This window comes from Lactuca virosa, chromosome 7, assembly GCF_052849685.1.
Source record: "Lactuca virosa cultivar CGN04683 chromosome 7, Lactuca_virosa_CGN04683_v6, whole genome shotgun sequence".
NCBI classification, from domain to species: Eukaryota; Viridiplantae; Streptophyta; class Magnoliopsida; order Asterales; family Asteraceae; genus Lactuca; species Lactuca virosa.
This window is the reverse complement of record NC_136432.1, coordinates 224,323,961-224,337,870: the sequence shown is the minus strand read 5'-3', so window position 1 is coordinate 224,337,870 and position 13,910 is coordinate 224,323,961. Positions and strand designations below refer to the sequence as shown.

Below are 13,910 nucleotides of genomic sequence, written 5' to 3'. Positions count from 1 at the left end.
ATAATCAATCATTATCTATATATCTTATAATAGAAATATTTTTCCTCAAACCACATTCATTTGAAACCCCATTTTTTAACTTCCTCAAACCACATTCATTTGAAACCGCCTTTTTTAACTAATGCAACTTAAAAGTTTTCTTAATTATGATTTAACACTCAAAAGTTTTATAACTTATATTATGTTTAATTAGCATTTAGTGAAAAATTTACTATAAAAAGGTCAATCTTTTGGGAAGACATGCATACAAATCATATACAAATTTTAGAAAGAAAACAAACTTAAAGGTTTTTGTGTTGGGTTGAGGTCTTATGACCACTTTTGGAGATATGCTATTATATTAGAGCTTTTAATTCGTAAGTTTGTTATACTAATTCGTTTTTATATTTTCTTCGTTTTTGGATTATTGTAAATACAGTCGTTGTATATTGTGGTTTAATCGTTAATATATTGATGTTTTCTTAATTATGATTTAACACTCAAAAGTTTTATAACTTATATTATGTTTAATTAGCATTTAGTGAAAAGTTTACTGCAAAAAGGTCATTCTTTTGGGAATACATGCATACAAATCATATACAAATTTCAGAAAGAAAACAAACTTAAAAGTTTTTGTGTTGGGTTGAGGTCTTATGACCACTTTTGGAGATATGCTATTATATTAGAGCTTTTAATTTGTAAGTTTGTTATACTAATTCGTTTTTATATTTTCTTCGTTTTTGGATTATTGTAATACAATCGTTGTATATTGTGGTTTAATCGTTAATATATTGATCATATGTTATATAGGGCGATGTCGAAAATATTTAATTAAATATTTTAAATATGTTTTTTTTGTTTTGTAATTGTACCGTTTCAAAAAGATAATTAATTAAAACTCATACATATGTTATACTTTCCATCTCTCTCTCTCTCTCTCTATATATATATATATATATATATATATATATATATATATATATATATATATATATATCATACATACTTATAAAGCTAGCATTTTTTCTTGAATCTTATGCATTTGAAACCCCATTTTTTAACTTTCTCAAACCACATTCATTTGAAACCCCCTTTTTTAACTAATGCAACTCAAAAGTTTTCTTAATTATGATTTAACACTCAAAAGTTTTATAACTATATTATGTTTAATTAGAATTTAGTGAAAAGTTTACTATAAAAAGGCCAATCTTTTGTGTCTTTTGTGTTATATAAAATCTTACATGTAAGAAGGATTTGAAGATATTGTGATTCAAAAGTTTTCATATAGTTGAAGCATTCACGATCCAAATATGATGATTTGAAGAAATGGGTTATGTCGCATCGATGGTAATTGTAATATGATTTTTTCTTTCAACCAAAACAAATGAAGCTTTTCTATATTCAGTTTCTCATTTAATCTTTATATGTGATTTGTGTGTATTACTCAATGTTGAATGTGACTCTCCAAACATCAATGTTTTGCTTGGAATATCTTTATGATTCTTCTTTTTCAAGAAAATTATTTTGATTGTAGGTTAGTGAAAAATTGTCATCAAGTTTCTATCGTTGAATGGTGTTAAATGAAGAAAGAAGATTCATAAAATGGATATAGGTTTTTTTTTTTGTTTGAGCAGAGTTGACGAATGTTAGTTTTTTCTTTTGATTTAAATGTATGTTTATGTAACATCTTTATTTATATATTCAACCACCCAATGCTCTTATTTATTTGATTATAGTTTTTCTATTTTGATTATGTTTATTTTCTTTTTCTTTTTTTGCTGGGTTATCCTACACAACATATTTAAAAGACAATATTTAAAATATAACATAATTTTGAACATTTGATATGTAATTATAATAGACTTATCATGATATGTTCTTTATATGAAAGTAATTTATCCATATTACTACAACAAGAATTACATATGACATTTACGAATATATATATATTATATGTGATTTGTTTAACATGTATATGCACCTATGTATGTTATAAATTTATAATTAAATATCTTTATGTTTAATAATTGAAGAGATTAAAATGATGCATCAAAACCAATTATTTAGACGAATATAATAATAATAATAATAATAATAATACATTTCCATGTACCGCATTCATTTGAAACTCACACTACAACTCAAGAGTTTTCTAATTTATGTATATTTATTAGTTACAACTCAAGAGTTTTTAACTTATGATTATTAATTAGTAATCACAAATAACTTTTTATTTTCCTTTCTTTTATAAGGCTGTAAAGTTTTGCTCATTAAAAACATTAATGTATTTGAAGAGATTTGTGATTTAAATATGAAGAGTTAATATAAATGTTATAATAGATGTTTTAGTGTTTTTATATTATTAAAAGTTATAGTGTTTATTTTTCATATTTTTTATTATTCGTTGTATATATATCTTTTTTAATACAAATGTTATAATAGATGTTTTTCTATTTTTATGTTACTAAAAGTTGCAGTTCATATTTTTGTTCATACGTTTTGTTACCCGTTATATTATCATTCATTTCATATATAATTTACACAATTTTAAATGGTTTATAAAATTATCAAATAATTGTATATATCACAATGACTTAAAAATTAAACTATAATGTTTAATAAAACTAATATGTTAACTATATGTTTGCTTTACCACTAACATTTTGTTTCAAAGTAGAAATATCAAATAATAATTTTGTAAAAGTTATTATTTTAACTATATAATTCTATTCTCGCGCAACGCGCGGGGATTCGCCTAGTGTATATATATATATATATATATATATATATATATATATGCATCTTTTCTATTACCACAATCATTTGAAACCTCCATGTCTTTTCATATTTCTTTATAATAATGAATCCATAATATGTATTTAAACCTGCATAATTTTTCACTAGCATCTAATTAACAACTACCACTCAATAGTTTTTTAACTTATGATACTTAATGGTTCTTATGATACAAATTGATTAACATTGAGATATATATAGTTCACAATGGTAGATTTTTATTATAATAGTTTAAAGAGTTGTGTGAGTGGTTAAGAGGTCAAAACACTTTAACCAAAATTCATTTAAAATCTAATATTTCAAATGCTTTTTAATAATGATTTTAAAATTTTCAACATGTGTTACTTAATTGATTGATTAATAAAAATATTAATGTTTTGAAACTCCTAACTCTTAAACTTATATTATTTAATTTGTTAGTTAACTAAAATATTTTTCCTACATAAAGATAACATTTTTATGTTTGGTTACTCATATTTGTTTATGTAATTAGAAAACAAGGTGTACATAGAATGACTACTTTAATTTCACATAGGAATCAATACCACTAGAGAGGTATGTTGTCTTTAACCGGTGGTAGGAAATCTACATACTATTTTTTATTATTTATATTAATGCTTAGTAATATCTATTTTATATGCCTATTCACCTTAATTTTTTAGGTACAAATTAAGGAAGAAGATTCTCGGCGCAGCAACATAAAGTCAAACGTACGTCTTGCAAAATATTTAATTAAAATTAAATATCATAATTACTAATAAACTTATGTTAAAACTCTTGATGACATTTATGTACAATGATATATTTTGTATGACTTCATTCTTAATTTCAATGTTTAATATTTGAAAGTTCATATATGAAACCTTGGATGTTTTGGTGTAATATAAATAGTGTAATACAAAGTTTATTAGTTCAATATTGTTTATTAATAGCTCATTCAAAACAACCTATTTCTTATTTTATCCAAAAAATATTATCGGACATAAGAAAAATAGATTATATTAATGTTATACAAAAACTTATTATAAAAGTAAAAGTAAAGTTTATAAGGTATGAACTATATTAGATAGTATCAAAATATAAGTTGATGAATTTTTATGTTATTTGATAATTCAGTTAATGCCCAAAACATGACTAAAAACGTAAATTTCAACATATTTTTATTTTTTCTCATAATTATTTTAACCACTTAAATGCATTCTTGCGCAATGCGCGAGGTTACGCCTAGTATACTTATAAAGGAAGCATTTTTCCTTTCACCACATTCATTTGAAACTCTCATTCATTTTTCCTTTCACCACATTCATTTGAAACTCCCATGACTTTTCAATTTCTTTCTAATAATAATTATAAGTTGGTTAATAAGGTTAAATAAATATCAAACCTAAAGTTTAATCATATATAAACTAAATTTCAATATTAAAAGAATATTTTTACTTCTACTTATTAAGTTATGTTTTTTAACTTTTAACATATTATACTTAATTTATTAGTTTTAATATATTGTTGGATGTAACCATTATCATTTTAAAACTACAACTTTTGAACAATTTGTATAAAATACTTAAATTATTAATTTAAATATAACATTACAAGGTCAACTTAAATATAAATTTTAGTTGAACTTAAACAACCTAAAGAATATTTTGTAAATAGTTAAAAGTGATAAATTGTAGAGTATTTATGATAATGATTATAAGTTGGTTAATAAGGTTAAATAAATATCAAACCTAAAGTGTAATCATAAATAAACTAAATTTCAATATTAAAATAATATATTTTACTTCTATTTATAAAGTTATGTCTTTAACTTTTAACATATTATACTTAATTTATTAGATTTAATATGTTGTTGTATGTAAATCATTATCAGTTTAAAACTACAACTTTTGAACAGTTTGGACAAAATACTTAAACTGTTAATTTAAATATAACATTAAAGTGTCAACTTAAATATAAATTTCATTCCACTTAAAAAACCCAAAGAATATTTTGTGAATAGTTAAAAATGATAAATTGTAGTGCTAAATGCAAAAAGTAAATTGCAATATCAATTTAACTAAAATATTTCGTAAATATATTTTTATACTCGTTAAAAGTTTTCAAATAAGTAGTTTAAAATAACTTACAAGAAAAATAGTTAAAAATAACTCTATATAAATGATTATATTGTTACCTTTAAAATTAAAAAACAATGTTTGATGTTTTAAATAATTATAATGATAGAAATTAAAACATTAAGCAAATAAATTTAAAAAAATTAATTAACAATAACAACTATAAATAACATTAAACCATATATTATATTTAATTTTATTAATGAGCAACTTACGGGTGGAAATCATTCAAACGATTGAGATTATCCAGTTATAATAAATATATATATTATTATATAATTCAAAATAATCAATATATTATATCAATTTAGAATACGAATCACTATATCAAATTTAACAACGCTATTAAAATTTAACAACGCTATTGTTATTTTAAAAAAAAAAACACATATTTATAAAGATTTCAACAAGTGTTTCTGCGCAACGCCCGGACATCCGTCTAGTTTAGCATAAAATGAGTAAAGTAAACAATAAAACAGATACCCCTAAAAAGAGAGAGAAAGAGAGATATCTTTATATTATTTACAACTATCACTATATGATATGATATATGGCCTCAAAATTGGAGAAACTTTTCTAATTCATCTGCTGTGTAGATTTCATACCATGTTTTTATATATATATACACTTGACTTGACTCAAACGTCTTCATAAATCAAACGGGCTAAAAGGGACGTTCAAAATTGGCATCTTCGACACCGTAATGTTCCCTCTAGCAACACCGAGCGCCACCGTATCCTCCACCGTAACAGGCTCAACTTCCACTATCGTCTCCGGCACAATCTTCTCTCCCTCCACCTTCGCCAACACCTCATACTCCATCTTCACACTCTCCGGCTTACTTCTCCACTCTGGATATCCTTCCAAAAACGATTCATTCCCGTTCAGCTTCTTCTCCGCCCCAAAACCCATCTTCACATACATCTGAGCAGATACATCCGCTCTCAAAAGCTTAAACGAACCACCATTGTTTCCGGTGGAGGTCAGGACTGCAGATAGCAGCTTCTCTAGCCCACGCAGGTTTGAGTTCGACCCATTAATGGATGTCATCGGCCAGAAAGTGGGAAAATGACCGGGAGAAAAGAAGGTATCATCGATAACGGATATTGAGTTGCTTGTGTTTACCTTTGGGACGGAGGATAGTTCGACTAAACCAGGAGCAAGTCGCTTTAGCTTCAGCTTGTTGAAAGTCGGCGATGGTGTCGCCGGAGAATTGAGGGATGTGGGGCCTGTGATACGGAGAGAGAGGAGTTGGGTTCCGGTACGGAGGTGGTCGGAAAGTGTTTGGAGACCGGAAGCAAAATTGTTGTTTGATTTGTTGAAAGGGAGTGGGAGGTCAAGAGGGTGGCGTAAACTGACGGATTTGGCGCCTTTCACTGTCACCACCGCGCCTTCTGCTAGAATTACTTTCTTCAGCTCACCGGCGTCAACATCATGCTGTACATCGTTTACAATGTTAAGAAAAATCGACAGAAAACGTTTTTTATTATATGAATCGGAATAAAACTTACTGGCAGAAAGAGTCTCATGTCCTTGGCGTCTTGAATCCAGAGCTCCATCGGACCGGCGAGCTGGAATGGGGGTAAACTCGGCAACCGGTTGCCGGAAGTCTGCTTCTTCTGTACAAGTGGATTCTCGCCGGATAATTTGATCGGATCTTCCACTAGGAAAGTAGGCAAATCGACATACTCCCATTTGTTTACATCGTCCAACAATTTAATTGGAAGAATTTTGTTATCAATCTGTAGATCAAACTCCATGGATTGAGCTACTAAAGCACCCTTCAAATCAAACCCAAATAAGTTGAAATTGTCTGATTGACTCCCTAATCCCTGAACAATAGCCTCCTTCAAATCCTAAAAAACAAACCAGGTAAAATTAGATACAAATTTCCCTCACAGAGCAAAAGTCAAACGCAGAAGCAACCAAATATTGATATAAAGGAATCGACATTAAAACGTCAAAATTCATAAATTACTTACAGTTAACGCTTTAGGATAATGACGATTAACATCTGGCATCGAGATAAGAGCTCTTATATCAGAAACTTGTATTATCAAAGCGAACAAACACACATAACCTGCGAAATTCAAAGCCCTAAAATCCATCGATACGTGAAGAATGATGGCGAAGAGGATGATTAATAAAAAATATATATAAGTTCTCAAATCAAAAAGAGATTCGATTTGAAGTTGTTCTTGTATTTTTGAGATTTTATACTTCGAGATTTAGAGGCAAAAACGGTTAGAACTTGGAAGATGATTCTAGAGTCCGTAGGTATGACGCAGATATCATACGTGGGTAGATATAATTGGTCCACATCGGATTGGCTCACGTGGAAGTCAATCATGATTGGGGTATTTGAAGTCAAAGTCAATCGTGAGTTTTAGGCTTAGGGGTTTTCCCGATCAAACGAAACCGTAGTAGATGAGAAAACGGACCACATATCCCGATCAAACGACGCCGTAGTAGATGAGAAAACGGACCACATAAATTCGATTTTAAGAGAGTAAATTACAGAAATGGTCCCTGTGGTTTGTTCAAATTCACATTCGTCCGATCTTTGAAAAGTTGATAAGTCACATCCGGTGGTTTTCAATTATTGCAGTTTTCGTCCTTTTGTCTAACTCTATTATAAAAAGTCCGTTAAAAGCGTGTAAAATGACTAACATGCCCCTCCATCCTTCTTCCTATACTACAAATCGATAACCTTGTCTCCATCATTACATTGCCCTCTCCCCACCTCCATCATGAACGACTTCCCCCACCCCACCATCATTATCGCATCCTCCTCTATCCCTCTCCGTTAGGGGTGAGCATTTGGACCGGTGGACCGGATCGGACCGGACCGGACCGGACCGTTTTTTTGGACCCCCGGGCCAGTTCTCGGTTCTAGGAATCCATCCCGGTCCGGTCCGGTTTTTACCGGGTTTAGAACCGGTTGGACCCGATTTAAAAAAAAATTGTAATCTGTGAAATTTTTTAAACAACCATAACTCATTCGTTTTAAATCGGATTGACACGCGGTTTTTTCCAACGTTCAACTTACAGTTTGTAGATGAATTTAGACTATAGTTTTGTTGATTTTGGTATAGTATTCAATGAGTTATAGACTTTCAAAGTTGAGCTATCAAAGCTGAAAATTTTCAGCTTTCCAGCAACATTTTTAAAATTTTGTAATCTGTGAAAATTTCTAAACAAGCATAACTCATTTATTTTAAGTCGGATTGACATGAGGTTTTTTTCCAACGTTTAATTTACAGTTTTTAGATGAATTTAGACTATAATTTTGTTGATTTTGGTATTATATTCAATGAGTTATAGTCTTTCAAAGTTGAGCTATCAAAGCTGAAAATTTTCAGCTTTTCAGCAAGTTTTTTAAAATTTTGTAATCTGTAAAATTTTTTAAACAACCATAACTCATTCGTTTTAAGTCGGATTGACCTGAAGTTTTTTTCCAACATTTAGTTTACAGTTTGTAGATAAATTTAGACTATAATTTTGTTGATTTTGGTATTATATTCAGTGAGTTACAATCCTTCAAAGTTGAGCTATCAAAGCTAAAATATTTCAACTTTTTAACTATCATTTTATACTATAATTCTGAATTTTATGTATCTTTGATAGATAAATCATATGAAAGGGATCTTGGTGAACTTGATTTATATGTTAGTTGATTTTATTTGGAAAATTAATTTTGCAACTTATAATATTATAACATCAAGGTAGATTAGTTATCCATGAAACAGAAACATAATCCTTTTTATAAGTTGTATCGTATCAAACCTAAAAACTTATTTTAACGACTTGTACTCTATGCAATTAAAGTTGTATCGGTCCAAACGGGTCCAAGAACCGGAAAACCCGGACCTGGACCTGCACCCGGACACGGACACGGACACGACTCATCAGGTTCGGTCCATGGTCCGCAATATTCTCCATAACCGGTCCGGTCCAAGCGCCAGTCCGGTCCGGTTCGTTCCAAATGCTCACCCCTACTCTCCGTCGCACCATTTAATTGCACCTACTTCACACCTTTTACTCTTATTCATCAAAGTGAATTCCAGACACATATTAGTGAGAGAGACAACAAAAGGATCAAAGAAATCCATGTTGATGGCATCACTTGCCACCTGCCTTATCCCATTACCTCCCTCATCTTATGGTTGTCATCCCTTCCGACGATACCGTGTGTCGGCTGACACCATCAACACTTATCTCCTCCTACAGCAGAAATTCTCTCCCAACACCTTTGCTTTCCTTTTTTTCCTTTGTATGTTGATGCTTTAAGACAGATAGAAGTTCAATCAATTGGGAATGTTTTTTTATTTTTATTTATTTTTATTTTTAATATGATAGACTAATACAAATGACATGAATGAAGCAATGTAGGTAGTTTTACATCAAATCACATTAGAATGTGGTTTTTGGTATCTACTTTTCCACTTTCCCCTTCCTTCCGATCTAATTGTTGTCCTCTGTTGGTGCATGAAATCTCATAAGATGTTTGGTATCTAGTTTTTTGCTTGTTTTTGTGCAACAAATCCTTTAAGAATTCATGTTTTTGGTTTATAGTTAGATTCGGTGATGTCCATAACATCCACTTCCAAAGTGTTGTGTGGATGTGGTGTTTTGATTCGATCGGATTGCTTAGACAAACAAGTTGGAGGTTGAAGATTACTTTTTTAAGAAGATGACCAAAGGGCTGATCGGAAGAGTAGCGATGAAGGGCTGATCGGAATACAACATTGCCTTAAAGATAAATAATAATAAAATAATAAAGAAAAAAATTAAAAATAAATAAATGAGGGGCATGTTAGTCATTTTACACGATTTTAACGGAATTTTTCTAACAGAGTTAGACAAAATGACGAAAACTGCAATAATTGAAAACCACAGGGATGCAACTTATCAACTTTTCAAAGGTTGGACCAAAGCTGCAAATTTAAACAAACCACTAGGACCATTTCTGTAATTTACTCATTTTAAGATTAGGTTATGTTTTGTTAAATTTTTTTTATTTTTTATTTTTTTTTATTTTTAAGTTATCTTGTTGATATTATATTATTTGGTTATATGGTATTGATGTGACCATCAAAAATACAAAAAGAAAATGACATAAAAATATTAAGTTTTTAATTTTTTTAAAAAAATTTTGATATTCATTTTTTTTAATAAAAATCAAACATTATTATTTTTTTGTTTTTATTAAATATCTGATTATTTTCCATTTGAAACTGTATAAATATTTTTTTTATATTTAAAAATCATTTTATATATATATATATATATATATATATATATATATATATATATATATATATATATATAAAAGTTTGACTAAGTTAGGAATAATAAATTTTTGTTGACCTTGCTTGGTTTGAATCTTCTAACTCTCTCCGACCAGGCGTCTCAAACCTCAAGCTCACCTTCGTCATCACCATCGCCATCTTTAAAGGTTGTTCCCTTTTTTCTAGGGTTTTTTCCCGTATCTATATGTAAGCGACCTCATACGTGTTTGTTTTGTTTTTTCTATGTGACGGGAAGAGAGTTGAAACCGATGATACTGTCTCTGATACTCCTGCTAGATAGGAAACGTTTTTGCTTCGCTTATCGCTTCTCTTTTTTTTTTCTCTTTTGCTCATAAAGTATTCCCCCCACTTTATTTTGGGTTTTTTCCTCTTATATTGTTATACGCTTCCGTATATCAACAACGTGTGCTTTTTGTGTTCTATTTCCAGTGGTTATTGATCATCGATGTTCCTTCCACTTTCTTTCTGTTCCCTTCTTCGATTCTACCCTTCATCAGTTTTTCATTAACCCTTTATGATCTTTGAATCAGGCCCTTAACTCATCGACAACTTTCTGCCTATGATCTTATTGCTTGGGATTGAATGGATGAGAATAATGTTGTTTCCAGAAACCTCAATTAATTTGTTACTTGAGCAATGTAAGTTGCTTCTCCATCCTTCTCTTTTCCCCTAAAATGAAATTATAATGTTATCTGCACATGAACGTGATCTATAATGAATGTTCTTTTGCATGCCAGTGGTTGAACAAAATGAAACGCAAGCCAATGCTTGCAGCTATTGAAAAAAATGAAAGAAGGTAATTGGTATATCATATATGAAAGCTATTAATATTGTAGATCCGATCTTTCTACATCTTTCACTGTTCTCATAAAATCATCATCATCATCATCATCATCACGTGATTGTTGTCTGCAAGGTTGATGCTTCTTGGCTTCATATCACCCCTTCTTGTAGTTACCTCCAGCAGTACATCCAATATTTGTATCGGTCCAAAAGGTACGTTTTTCGAATTTCACCCAGAAGTTACGTTTCATATGGTGAATTTTTACCAACTGCACATGATTATCTTTAGGATTGATTTATGGGCTTTTGATTGTTTTGAGAATTCTAAACCCCAATAGTGGGAAGAAATCCACCTTTATTCATATATTTGAAGCTAATGGATGATAATCTAAGAATATTAAGGAATAAATTTACCTTTTTTCTTATTGCAGACTGATCATTACAAAGCATATTAAAAGAGAAGATAATTTGCCTCACTTTTTGGCTTCAAATGATGCATCATTCTGTAGGTAATTTAGGATTTAAGATCATGAGCTACATAAACAAAAAAATAAATAATAGCCTTTTTTAATCTATGTTATCTTTTCATAATAACAATTATATTTGTCTCCCCAAAACGGAAATAGAAGTTGCAGTTCATGATAATAAAAGAATAACTGAAGTTACCAAGGATCCTACATGATTGTCTTTATTGTAATTATGGTTACTCAACAACTTATGAAATAATATAGAATAGGTGACAGTTGCCTGAAAGGACTACCTGACCTTCCTGCAATTTAATTCCCTAATGAAATCAACTACCTTTCTAAGTGCACTAGATCGATGTGGTCCAATGGCTAAAGCTCTGACAGCTTCTTGTAGACTTACTACCCATGGATTGAAGGTCTTTCAACCTTCAATCCAGGGACCAAAATGTTACAGAAGCTGATATTTAAGAATTAAAATTGGAAGCAAAAACTCTTTTAGGAACAGCATTAGAAAATATAAGCTATACTGAAGGACCAAAAAGCAATGTCGATGGGTTAAAGGTTAATGAGATACCACCGATGTCCACTTTAACTTACTGTAAGTTAAATCTAACCATGACGATGCATCATCAAAGTGGTCCTTTTTTTTTGAATCTTATAAGTTTATTACTAAATTTATGCTGGTGGTGGGAAAGTAATGAAGGGTATTGTCTAAAGAAATGAAGACACGGAGTCGGTAAAACCATAATTGTCAATAAATGAGCCACACCACCCAAAACATTCCCATATGTGTTAAAAAACTACATATATTTTTCAAATCTTATAAAAAAAGTTATTTTAGGTGATTTGGTTAAATTAGTTGACATTGTATTAAAACCCGATATTAGGAGATGATTAGTACGGTCATATTTTTTTTTATATACAATAATTTATGTTCTAAAAGGCTGTATAATATACAAATTGTACAATCCTTTAAACATATATATCATTGTGTATGACAAAAAATCGTTGTGTTAGTAAATGTTAACAACAATCGATTTATGACATATTAGTATATTACAATGAATTATTTTTAGAAACTTTGATGACTTAATGAATAACTTTTAAACTTTAGCGAATTCAAAAGTTAGATGAGAATTGATAATCATTATCATTTATTACGTTTAAATCCTAAAATCTGCAATAAACTTGATAATTAAAATTGTTGAAGAGGTTAAGAGGCAGAGAGGCAAAGAGCTCTGACACAGAAGATTTAATTCTCTCTAGGCAAATCTTTTTTTCATGATAGCAACTATTTTAAGAAAGAACAAAAAGTAAGGTTACATCATATAATAGAAAACTTTGAAACTTTTTAGTAAAACATATCTAAGAGAACTATATGTTGGAATCTTGCCATTGATATGTAGATTTATGCAGAAAACGTAACTATATATGTTTCTTTAATAAAATCGATGAAAGATTATTCAACAATAATCAATAAGTGATCAATGAAAACCTAAAAGCATTTAACATAAGTTTTCGAGTTTATCTAATCATTCTTTATGTTTCAGATGTTCAAGAGGAATGTGCAAAGCTTGGTACACTTGAATCACTCAAGGTAGCATTGACTTTTTATTTTTTTTAAATGTTTATTCCTATTACTAACATAAGCAATGTACTTTATTCCTGTTACAAACATGATTTCTTAAGTATAATTTGATTTATTTATTTTTATATGCATTCAAAAAAGAATTAATGATCTTTTCGTTTCTTTGTAGGACAATGACAATTTTGAGTTCATCGGGCCAACTTTGTTCACAATTTATTGTTAGTACATTGCTATTTCAAGATGCTTTAATGTTGTTATAATACTATTTTTGATTTTATTATTAGAATTTTCTTTTAGAATATGTGCAGTTTCATGTATAATTCCACTTGGTAAATAATATTTTCTTGAAATTTGTTTCTTTCTCTACAAATATATTGGGTATTTTTTGTTTAGGATTGGAACACTTATGTGAGTTAGAGATTTATTAAAAACACAATTGATTCAATAAAATCTATAAATGGACACGGGATCTAAATAAGATATGTTTGGCTTGATTATAGTCTGTCGAGTACGAGAGAGAATTTTGAGTACAAAAGAAAATGACGTTCAGATCGTTACCCTATACTCTATGTACTTACCCTATTTATACGGTACAATAGACTAACAAAAAATTACAAGGACTAAACATTATGTATCAAAACTGAAATGCCTTATAAAATAGATAATGTGTCAAAACCATTCTACTTTCGACACCTTATAGACACAGACTACTTTCGACTTCTCACGATACACATTCGACCCAACATTCTCCCCTTTAGTGAGAAAAGTCAAAAATTAAGCAATCAAATTTGCCGTCAGTAAAAGCTCTCTTCTGATTTCCATATACCACAAGATTGTCTTCCTTATCTCTGCCTTGTCTCCATCATCA

The 13,910-nt window shown here is 29.6% G+C and overlaps 2 protein-coding genes across 6 annotated transcripts; one reads left to right on the top strand and one right to left on the bottom strand.

The window, feature by feature from the left end:
• Positions 1 to 5,384: 5,384 nt before the first annotated feature.
• Positions 5,385 to 7,090, bottom strand: LOC145126132 (protein TUNICAMYCIN INDUCED 1-like). The gene is made up of 3 exons (XM_079061538.1): positions 6,875 to 7,090; positions 6,404 to 6,748; positions 5,385 to 6,329 (listed from the first exon to the last, which is right to left on the bottom strand). The coding sequence occupies exons 1-3, from the start codon at positions 6,998 to 7,000 to the stop codon at positions 5,541 to 5,543; spliced, it is 1,260 nt and encodes a 419-aa protein (XP_078917664.1). The 5' UTR covers positions 7,001 to 7,090; the 3' UTR covers positions 5,385 to 5,540.
• A 3,148-nt stretch (positions 7,091 to 10,238) lies between these two features.
• On the top strand, positions 10,239 to 13,399 carry LOC145123857 (MLO-like protein 11). 5 transcript variants are annotated; one of them, XM_079059059.1, is made up of 6 exons: positions 10,239 to 10,350; positions 10,735 to 10,842; positions 10,942 to 11,000; positions 11,121 to 11,200; positions 13,005 to 13,051; positions 13,212 to 13,399. In XM_079059059.1, the coding sequence occupies exons 3-6, from the start codon at positions 10,954 to 10,956 to the stop codon at positions 13,263 to 13,265; spliced, it is 228 nt and encodes a 75-aa protein (XP_078915185.1). In that variant the 5' UTR covers positions 10,239 to 10,350; positions 10,735 to 10,842; positions 10,942 to 10,953; the 3' UTR covers positions 13,266 to 13,399. The 5 variants fall into 5 exon arrangements, 3 of the variants coding, with proteins under 3 accessions (XP_078915185.1, XP_078915186.1, XP_078915184.1); XR_013715368.1 differs by lacking the exon at positions 10,239 to 10,350 and adding an exon at positions 11,419 to 11,492 and having other exon boundaries at positions 10,361 to 10,842; XR_013715367.1 differs by lacking the exon at positions 10,239 to 10,350 and adding an exon at positions 11,419 to 11,496 and having other exon boundaries at positions 10,361 to 10,842.
• The last annotated feature ends 511 nt before the right edge of the window (positions 13,400 to 13,910 follow it).

Coding starts and splice junctions, on each gene's coding strand:
- LOC145126132 (XM_079061538.1), bottom strand. CDS start 7,000: ATGGATTTTAGGGCTTTGAATTTCGCAGGTTATGTGTGTTTGTTCGCT. Junction 6,749..6,874: donor ATTATCCTAAAGCGTTAACT/GTAAGTAATTTA, acceptor TTTGTTTTTTAG/GATTTGAAGGAGGCTATTGT. Junction 6,330..6,403: donor ACATGAGACTCTTTCTGCCA/GTAAGTTTTATT, acceptor AACGATGTACAG/CATGATGTTGACGCCGGTGA.
- LOC145123857 (XM_079059059.1), top strand. CDS start 10,954: ATGAAACGCAAGCCAATGCTTGCAGCTATTGAAAAAAATGAAAGAAG. Junction 11,001..11,120: donor ATTGAAAAAAATGAAAGAAG/GTAATTGGTATA, acceptor GTTGTCTGCAAG/GTTGATGCTTCTTGGCTTCA. Junction 11,201..13,004: donor TATTTGTATCGGTCCAAAAG/GTACGTTTTTCG, acceptor TTTATGTTTCAG/ATGTTCAAGAGGAATGTGCA.